The 10,879-nt window shown below is 30.0% G+C and overlaps 1 protein-coding gene across 2 annotated transcripts; it reads left to right on the forward strand.

Moving 5' to 3' along the window:
- The first annotated feature begins 8,602 nt into the window (after positions 1-8,602).
- LOC114286237 (protein SHI RELATED SEQUENCE 1) lies at positions 8,603-10,676 on the forward strand. 2 transcript variants are annotated; one of them, XM_028229358.2, is made up of 2 exons: positions 8,603-9,517; positions 9,956-10,676. In XM_028229358.2, the coding sequence occupies exons 1-2, from the start codon at positions 9,193-9,195 to the stop codon at positions 10,291-10,293; spliced, it is 663 nt and encodes a 220-aa protein (XP_028085159.1). In that variant the 5' UTR covers positions 8,603-9,192; the 3' UTR covers positions 10,294-10,676. The 2 variants fall into 2 exon arrangements, with proteins under 2 accessions (XP_028085159.1, XP_028085160.1); XM_028229359.2 differs by having other exon boundaries at positions 8,607-9,490.
- The last annotated feature ends 203 nt before the right edge of the window (positions 10,677-10,879 follow it).

A 10,879-nucleotide genomic window follows, 5' to 3' on the forward strand; every position in this document is an offset into this window, starting at 1 on the left:
GAGTATGAAATTATGACAAGATGACTCGAATTATTACTAGTAACAAGCTTCGAAAGTGATATAAAGAACCAAAATCATTCTTCGAAGGTCGATGGAACCGACCAAAGACGAATTACATCCTCAAAAATACTCGACAAAGCTTCGAAGGTTCATAACCTCCATTATTATTTCTTCGAAGTTGTTGCTGATACAAGATAGAGTGCTTCGAAGCTTACAAAATTATGGCAAAACGGCTTTCGAAGCAACTTATGGCAAAACGGCTTTCGAAGCTGTTTTTGGCCAACATTGTGGTTTATTCAAAACTTATATGTTCTGGTTCACACAGAATTAATGAAAATATTAATTTTGTGCTTCGAACCAATTATTAATTCTTCGAAGACACCAAAACTGTTGTTCTTCGAGCCAACTTATGATGCCAAAAACAGGCATTATTTGACAACTAATTAATTGTCATTTTACATATATTTGAAGAGATGTACACATTTCGAAAGTTTTCAAAGTTTTATACAGTTTCGAAGGTGAAGTAATCAACCTTCGAAACAACTCTTGATGTTTCGAATGTATCTTCAAAGCTTTATACAGCTTCGAATGTGAAGTAATCAACCTTCGAAACAACTCTTGATGCTTCGAATGTATCTTCGATGCTTTGATTGTGTACATACAAACAACTGGCCATCAATTTGAAAAGATAAGCCATTCTCAACCATTTATTTAAATGCAAAGGCTTTTTCTAGCCAAGTTCATGCATTTTAAATGGTCATCCCTTGTTCTTAGTGCTTCGAACTCATAAGAACAATTTGTTAATTTTATTAACCACATCATCATAATTATATTTTGATGTGAACCACAAATCCAAAAAGGATTTTGAACACCAAAAGTCATGGTATAGTGTGACCATGAAAATTTATACTTTTTGACATTTTGAAAAATGTCAAAAATTTTGAATTCATAAACAGTGGCTTGTTCATTGTTCTTGACCATGTTTGTTTTAAAAACATGACTTTTGCCGAATAGGTTTTCATAATTATTTGGCAAAATGGGTTGTTTTTCCATGTTAGCCATTAATGGCTTATGAAAATCACCCATAGATATATTATTTTCATGACTTGACTCTCTAAAATTTGGTTTTTGGACCCCCCGAGTCATACATGGAACATCATTCTTAGCCAAATTTGGTTCAAGAACATGCTCTTTCGTTGTGTTAATTTCATAATTTGGCTCTTTAAAAACGGATTCTTGAACCCCCCGAGCCATTGATGAAATCAACTCTTTGCTTTTGCTATTTTTAACCATGGAAAAATTCTGAAAAAATTCACCAATTCCGGCCATTAAGGCCTCAGTTAAAGACTTGGTAGTGAGAGTTGATAACTCATCATTCCATTGGCGAATTTCCATATCAAGTTGATGAATTTCTCCAATTAAATGGTGTCTTTGTTCTTCCACCAAATAATATTGTAAGGGATGAAAATTTATTTCATCAAGAAAATGAATCTCTTCTTGAAGATCCAAAATTTCTTGTTTACGCCAATAAATTTCATCTAGACTATTTGAAATGGACAAATCCAATTCGTTTTCCATTTATTACACTTGACGTCCCACCGGGCGTGCCAAAAAATGTTGGCTAAAATGTTGGCTTATTTTTCCTACGAAGGAAAATATCATAAATGCGAGCGTGCCAGCAAGGATTGAAAAATCCTTACAGATTAAATTCAAGCCAATTATCAAGCGATTGTGTTGACGGTTCTTTTGCCTCAACGAAGAGGACTTCAAGATTGCCAAGTGTAAAGAAAAGAAAAATTAAAAGAAGAATGGGGAACGGAGAAAGATGATTGAGTGAACAATCAAAGTAATAATTACTTACCTCTACTCCTATGCTTCGAAAAGAAAGTACATAAAATGCTTCGAAATGGAAATGCTGAAAATAAATGCTTCGAAATATAAATCTACGTTAAACTACTCCTAAGATAAGGAAAATAACAAGAAATATTGAAATCAAGTGTCTTTGATTATGAATTCTCCATCTTTACAATGTAGCCATTAATGGCTATTTATAGAAGAAAAAATACAGCAATAACTACTTAGTAACTACCCATTTCTTCCATCTTCATTCTTGTCTTGCCATGTGTCCTTCCACTCATCCACTTTGTCCTCCCACTCATCCACTTTGTCCTTCATATTCTCCATTATCTCTATAACTTCTTTTAACTTCCAAATGAATAAGAGGATGCCACGTGTCCTGCAATTATATAAATAATAAATAATAATAAAATTGCAGATTTATGGTGTTAACAGAATCCGTAGGATTCACCACGGGTCCTGTTTTGATGATCCGAACCATTCATTTTGTCAGACACTTTATGTATTTCATCCACAAAAATTATTAAGTCGATCTGATAATTGTAACTTGTTCAATTTATTCCATTTGTCACTAAAAAAAATGTATAGTTTATTTTTAAAAGCAAAATTGTCGTCTATTTTTTATTAGTGAAAATTTGAATAAGTTACAGTTATTAGATCGACTTAACTTTTTTTGTGGATGAAATACATAAAATATTCGATAAAATGAACAAAATGGAGTCCGTAATGGACCCCACAGACCCAAATAACACCCTCCAATCTAAAATCTAAACTGGAGAGCATCATCCTCCTTGTGTCAACTATGTAATGGAGATAACCTAAATTCCTCAAACAACAAATTTGTTACATAATGTTATATTCAAATACGATTAATTTATATTAGAGTAAATCTTAGTGTACAGAAATTTTTTACAAAATAAAACACACATGTGAGATAAAAGATTGTCCATTCTGTGAAAATTTCATATCTTTGTTTCGTTATGTAAAAATCTTTTGTACTCCTAACACAATTATGTACAATAAAATGTATGGCATTTACGTTAATATTTTACTTAACAACACAAAATGATAGTTAAAAATTATTGTAAAATTTCACACGAGAATTGATGCCCAGAATTTTTCCACAATCACGAATGTGTTAACTTTGGTCCTGTCCCTCCTTATGGAAGGTGTTGACCGCAAATTCAAATTTTTTAATAAAATAATAAAAATAATGATATTATTATTATTATCTAAAAAAAACCCCACAATCTTAGGACAAAGTCAAGGTCATAATAATTACCCAAAGAATTAAGGAGGAATTACGAGGCTTTAGCGCAAAATTACAGGGACAAGAAAATTTCATACACCGAAGAATATTTTGAAATTTGAAATTGAAAAAGAAGAAGAATGACCAATAAATCTCATATTTTGAATTTATAATATATATAGTTTTACATTTTTTTGTGATTCATTTAGTCTTTTTGCATATATAATAACTCATTTGCCAGCCACATTAGAGTGTCACATTTAGAAAAAAAAAAAAAATACACTAAAGAGTTTTTTAGTGTCACATCACACCCGTTATGTTAGTGTGTCACATTTAGAAAAAGTACACTAAAGAGTTTTTAATTTTTTTAGAGTGTCACATCATACTCGACTTGTTGAAGTGTCACATGTCACGTTTAGGAAAAGTGCTCTAAAGAGTTTTTAATTTTTTTAGAGTGTTATATCATGCATGTCACGTTGTCATGTTTGAGAAAAATATATTAAAGAGTTTTTATTTTTTATTTTGAAGTATCACATCATACTCGCCACGTTTCACATTATAGAAAAGTCCGCTAAAGAGTTTTTTTTTTTTTAAACTGTCACATCATACCCACCACATTGTCATATTAGCGAAAAATATACTATAGAGTTATTTTTTTTTTAACTAAAAGTTTTGGAGTGTCACATCATAACCACCACGTTGTCACATTTTGGAAAAGCACACTAAGGAATTTTAAATTTTTTTGGAGTATCACATCGTTAAAATGTCACATTAATACCTGTCACATTGGAGTATCACATCATACATGTTACATTAATAAAAGGGTATAGTTGTCCACCAAAATATTGCCAAAATAAAAAATAGGACCACAAGAAAAAAAAATAAAAAAAAAAAAAAAAAAAACTCTCTACTAGGAGGACTTAACAGATAAATAGAAAAAACTTGAGACTAATTGGAGTACTTGTTTATGAGATAGGATTTACTAGTAAATATTCCTTAAAAAAATCACCTAAACAAATTAAGCTGCTTAGTAGTTTATTTGTTACAAGTTGTCATATCATCTCTCTATTTTTTTACATATATTTTTATAAAAAGTAAAAAAAAAAAATCACTATATAAATCATACCCAAACCCCTCCTAAATTACAACCTAGTACATGGATCCATGATTTTTAAGCCTATTTTAGGAAGTAGGTTAAAAATTGGTTTTTGATTTTTGAATTTCTTTTTTGTTTTTGGATTTTTTTAATAAACATGCAAAAAAGTAAGTAAGTGATATGACTTAAAAAAAAGTCAAAAAGTCAATAAGTTGGCTTTTAACCTATTTTTCAAAATATTAGTCAAAAAGTTACTATAAGTTGTTACAGCACTCTCTCTATTTTTTTACATATCTTTTATAAAAAAAATCAAAAATTAATTAAAAGAATCAATTCCCAAACAAGCCCTAATTGCCCAGGCGTTTTTGGCAAATTGACATATAGCTACACCTTAGGGTGTAATGAGAAAAAGTCAGAAATTCAAGCTAATAAAACACCGACAACCCTTTAAGTGGTACACTAATTTTATTAATAAACTAACAAATCTAACTACTTCAAATACAGACCAAAAAAAAAAAAAAAAACCCTAACCATCAAGAGAAATTATTAGGTGGTTCGTGTACATGATTTAACTGTGAATAAATTTGAAAAGAAAAGAAAAATAAGGGCTTTTAGTTTAAAATCCCTAATAATTTTTTTAGAATGATAAGCACAATACAATTTTTTATATTAGTTTAGGTCTTCCAAAACACATAATCACAAATTTTTATAACTTTTTAAACTTATTTGAAAAGTTCAAAATTCTAGACCTTTTTTTTTATCTAGATCTCTGTTTTTATAAAATTTGTACTTTTGAAATTGTTGCATCAAGATCTATCAAACAAGTACTATGATGGATACAAAATTCTCAAAAAAAAAAAAAAAGGTTGACAAAATTTCATCAACCTAAGACAGGTGATTGAAATTTTGGTTGATCAATGAAATTTCGATGAACAAGTCAGTCTAAGTTAGTGGAATTTTGATAAATGAACTAGTAAAATTTCACTAACCTAGGTCAGTGTAATTTCGATTGCTCAGTAAAATTTTGGTTGATTGGTGAAATTTCGAAAACCAAGTTAGTGGGTCAGTGAAATTTTACGACATTTTTTTTTCAGAATTTTATATGACTCATGAATCTTTGAAATATCTTGTTAATAGTATTCTAAAAATATAAATTTTATAAATTAAAAAAAAAAGGATTTGTAAATGAAAAGTTAATAAATTGTAAAGTTTGAAAATCACTTAAATAATGTAATAAGTGGAACAAAGTACCTAAGCTACTAAAATAATAACATTGACGGATTTTAATTAGGAAGGGAAGTTGTCTTGAACCTCTTATACTACTCAAACTATATGGAGGATATGTATCACTTATTTTTCCAAAAAATATATATAGAAGATCCTTAGCAAACTAACCATTGGAGAAATGTCATATAAATTAATAAATTTTATATAAAGATTTAGTTCACATATGACATACAAAAAGTAAAATTCTAAATTTTAAATTAAGATTTATTATAATAATATTATAAGTGTAACATCAATTAATAAAAATATTTAAAATTTATTTATTTATATACATTATATTTCATTAATTTTAAAATGCTTTTCATTCAATTAAAAAAAATTGTAATTTTTTTCATAATTTTCAATATACTTTTTATATAAATCTCAATATAAATAATGTCCTAGTGGCATTTGTTTTGCTAGTATCCTGTTAATCTAAAAGTCTTAAGACACATGTTAAGATGGCTTTAGAAGATTGTACAGTTTTTATTAGACACACTTTCATATTAGAACGTTTGGCAAGAGTTTTTTTGGCTATTTTAATCACAAAAGACAAAATAGGTTATTTAAACCACAACAAACAAAACATCACATCCAATCCATAATCATTATACTTTTTTCTCACAAAAAAAAAAAGTCAAAAAAATCAAAAAGTCAAAAAGCCATTCACAAACCATGCTTTTTAGCCCAGGCTAAAATAGCCAAAAAAACCAAAAAATTAAAAAGTCAACCCACTTCCCAAACGGAGGCAGACTGTGGATAATCTTTTCAAATTTCTTAATTTTTTTTTTTTTTTAATGATAGAACTCATCAAAGAAAAATTATATAGAAAGTGAAAAATTCTAGTGATATATTTAAGTAATGTATAACAACTCTAAAACTATAACATGTATTAATCACTATCCATTTTACTTTGGAAAATTAATTATCATATAATTAATTAAAGTTTTTTAAAGTGATATATAACAATTCTAAAAAATTTAACATGTTTTAGTAAACATTATACATTCTATTTTGAACACTTAATTTTCATTAATTATAATATAATTAATTAAAATTATATTAAACTTAAAATATAAGATTTTGTTATAAATGTGTACCCATGTTAACAAATTTAAAGAGATTGTACATCTTACATAAAAATAAGGGAATGCTACAATTCACGAGGTGTTTTGAAAAGTTATTACATATTAATGAAAAAAAATTATAATTATAATTATTAATATTTATATAATTTATCCTTTTTTGTAATTTTTTTTTCTGACAATAACTGAAATGTAATTCTCCCTAAAAATAAATGTAATAAAGAATGTACATTTCTAAGAGAAATGCGAAAGCCTTCAATTTTAGATGTAAAAATGCACATACAGTGTTGTTGACCTTAGCAAATTAAAAATTACAAAATCAAAGTCTATAATATAAATAGAATAAGAAGTTAAGTTACATATGTAAACATCAAGTAGACTACGCATGTCACACCATTGTATTGTGAGTTAAATTGTATAAAAAAGAAAAAATTGTAGGTCTCAAAAGTTTTATTATTTCTAAATGAGTTTGACTTTTCTTTGTTTAAATTTGGATTTGAGGACCCCTAACCCTTTTATTTTATTTTTGTCAAAAAAAAAATAATAAATAGATGATTTATTTTTAAAATAAACTTGTACAAACACCATAAAATGATAATATTATAATTATCAAATCCACCTATATAATATTTTCCGTAGATAATATATCACTAAGTAAATGCATAATTTAGATTATCAAAACGAGACTCATGATAATCTCTATTGACTCTTTACATTTTTTTCAAATTTAAATTTAAACCAAAAAAAAAAAGTAAGTTGAAGGTTGTTTTGAAAAGTTAGTTAAAAATTAATTTTTAGATTTTTTTAATTTTTTTTGAAAAAACATATAAAAAATAAAGTGATAATGTGATATATACTAGATGAAAAATTGACTTCTAACTTTTAGTCAAGTCCCCAAATTGAAATGCTCGTTTGGAAAGAGTGAGTTTGGAGTTTTTTGGTTAAAATAATTAAAAATAAATAAAATAGATTTTTTTTTACATGACAAAACATCAAATCTAATTCATAATCCTTATATTTTTCTCTCATAAAAGTTAAAAAGTCCATTCCAAACGAAATTTTTTAATCCTAAACTTAAATAATTAAAAGCCAAAACACTAAAAAACCAATCCGCTTCACAAACCAACCCAAAATCTGTCTTAAAACACACATTAATAACCTTTAGCCTCCGTTTGAGAAGTGAGTTGACTTTTTGATTTTTTGGCCTTTTTGGCTATTTTAGCCTAGGTTAAAAAACTTGGTTTGGAAAAGACTTTTTAATTTTTTGGCTTTTTTGATTTTTTTTGTGAGAAAAGAGTGTAATGATTATGGGTTGGATGTGATGTTTTGTTTGTTGTGGATAAAATAACCTATTTTGTCTTTTGTGTTAAAATAACCAAAAAATCCATAAACTCACTTCTCAAACGATGCCTTAAATATATAACATTAATTATTTTTTTATATAACATTAATTACTTTTTAACAAACAAGCAAAAAAATAGACTAATGCTATATATATTAATTAATATATCAATTAATAATGTAATATGATTTAAAATATTTTTTATATTTATAATTCGTGTCTAATGAGTGAGATTAATAAGCCTCTGTTTGGCAACATAGGTTTTGGGCTTTTTTGGCTATTTTAGCCACAAAAGACAAAATAGGCTATTTTAGCCACAAAAAACAAAACATCACATCCAACCCATAATCATTACATTATTCTCTCACAAAAAAAGCTAAAAAAGCCAAAAAACCAAAAAGCCCTTCCCAAACCAAGCTTTTTAGCCCAGGCTAAAATAGCCAAAAAAGCCAAAAAGCCAAAAAGCCAACCCACTTCCCAAACCAACCCTAATAAAGTTATAAATAGTATTGACACTAATAAATATATGTTGCAACACACTAAAAAATAAAGAAAAAGAAAAGTAGAGCGTGTTTTCCGGTGCAAGGACGAATAAGCAAAAGCTGATGCTTTGACACGTGGAATAAAGTAGACCCTTCGATAGACATGCAACGGCTGAGATTGAATTCTTTGGTGATGAGATTTATTCCCAACTGCAAGACAACTGTAGTAGAAGAAGTGAAGTGGTGAGATATTAGATTTTGTGCTCTCTTAAGAAGAGTTGTCATTTAGAGAGAGAGAGAGAGTGGCGAGTGAGGGGAGCTGGAAGTGGACTGGGTGGGGAGTACTGTTTGGTTGTCTTAAATTGATGTTGCAGAAGAGGTTGCAGTATCCATGGCGGCGTTTGCAGAGCCGTGACTTTAATGCATCAAACAAACAAAGCCACAGAAAATTGAAGGCGAAGAAGTCAAGGTAAGCAAGCAACCAACGATCCATCGTCGTTTTGTTGACCTAAAACATAATTCCAAAACTTTCTCTTCCAAAAGCTGTCTCCCCCAAAATCAAAAACAAAAAAAAAAAAAAACAAAAAAAAAACTCCGGAGAGAGAATCATACCACAGATCTCTCAATCTTTTGTTGTACCCGCAGCTCACTTGTTGTTTTAGCTTGTGCTATGGAATTTGTCGTCAAATTGAGATCAATCTCAAATCTTGGTTCTTTAAGAGCAAGAAAGTAAAGAAACAAGAGATCTAGGACAAGGATTTTGTTGTGATGAGTAAGATAGATCAGATTGAGGGTTTAGATAGAGTAGTAGTGATATGAGGCGAGGAGGAGGAGGCGGAGAGGGAATGAACTGTCAAGATTGTGGGAACCAAGCAAAGAAAGACTGTGGACACATGAGGTGTAGGACTTGTTGCAAGAGCCGAGGGTTTCCTTGCGAAACCCACGTCAAGAGTACTTGGGTTCCTGCTTCCAAACGCCGAGAGAGACAACAACAACAACAACACCTCACTGCTTTTCAACAACACCCACAACATCCTCATCCACAACAACAAAATCAACAGTTGAGTTTGATGATGAGAGGAGAGAATCCCAAGAGGCTGAGAGAAAATCCAGGTGCTCGTTTACCCTCCACCTCCTCAGGTATTGTTGTTTTCAATACAAACAAACTCAATTTCGAAAAACAAATACACTAAAAACACCCCAAGATTTGATGGGTGTTCTTTGTTTTGTTTTTTGAAAATTTTGAATAACTAAGTAACAACCATATCTCACGAGCCGTGTTGCTATAGAAATGAGAGAGAAAGAGAAAGAGAAAGAGAGAGATTGATTGACCAAATCGTTTGCGTGTGATGATGAATGAATGAACAAGTCTAGTCCACCTTCATTTCATAGTCACCCACCGACCCACCCTCTCTTTTTTCTTTTCTTTTTGGCTTTACTACTGTTAGTGAGTAAAACTGACGAAAAGTTTCTATGGAGTTAGTAGTACTAATAGTGATTGATTTGTGTACAGTTTTTTTCAAAGCTGTTTTGTCTGTGAATTTTAATAAGCTAAGCTGTGCATTTTTTTGTAATTAGGGTTAGAAGTTCAAGTGGGTCACCTTCCATCTGAGGTGAATTCACCAGCAGTGTTTAGATGTGTGAGAGTGAGCTCCATGGATGATGCAGATGAGGAATATGCTTATCAGACTGCTGTTAACATTGGAGGCCATGTTTTCAAGGGAATTCTCTATGATCAAGGCCCCGAAACCCATTATGGTGGAGGCGAGAGCTCGTCCGGCGGCGGTGGTGCTCAGCAACTTAATCTCATTACCGCAGCCACCGCCACAGCCAGCAATCCGGCTATCACAATGCTTGACCCTTCTCTATACCCTTTCATGGCCGGTACGCAATTCTTCCCACCACCAAGACCTTAAAAAGAAAATTCTAAGCAGAATCCGATTATAGAATCAAATACAACTCTCTCACTGAATTAAAACATTTAAATGTGTTGGTTGAGAGAATTGTGTTTAATCCAGTAATTAGATTGAAATCTATGCATGTAGAAGAACTGACAGCTTCTATGTACTCTTGTTTTTCTTCACATCTCTCTAGGAGTCTTTAAGCCTAAAAAACCCTTCAATTGGCTGACATTAATTATTATCATTGAATTGTTGTTAGTATTTATTTAGTAGTGTTTTTCTAGTGTATTATTATTAGTAACAGTTTAATTATTAACACCCATTGAGGCCAAGAAAAGGAATGCGTGAATGAATGAACTTCATATGTTGGGGGCTGTTTGGTTAAGTTGGAACTTCAATCTTGATTTCCTTGGTTATTATTATTATTGATTGATGAGCTTATCGATAGACATTTTTGTTGTTGCTTTATGATGCTCTACACTACATATATGATATATATATACACATATGAATGTGTGCATATTATCATTGTGCGTTGGTTTCATCTTCTTACATTTCTTTATAGAGCTGATATTCAATTTGCTTTCTGCTTGGTTTTGAA

The sequence above is a fragment of the Camellia sinensis genome, chromosome 6 (genome assembly GCF_055761805.1).
Source record: "Camellia sinensis isolate YWXY chromosome 6, ASM5576180v1, whole genome shotgun sequence".
Taxonomy (NCBI): domain Eukaryota; kingdom Viridiplantae; phylum Streptophyta; class Magnoliopsida; order Ericales; family Theaceae; genus Camellia; species Camellia sinensis.

Coding starts and splice junctions, on each gene's coding strand:
- LOC114286237 (XM_028229358.2), top strand. CDS start 9,193: ATGAGGCGAGGAGGAGGAGGCGGAGAGGGAATGAACTGTCAAGATTGT. Junction 9,518..9,955: donor TTTACCCTCCACCTCCTCAG/GTATTGTTGTTT, acceptor TTTTGTAATTAG/GGTTAGAAGTTCAAGTGGGT.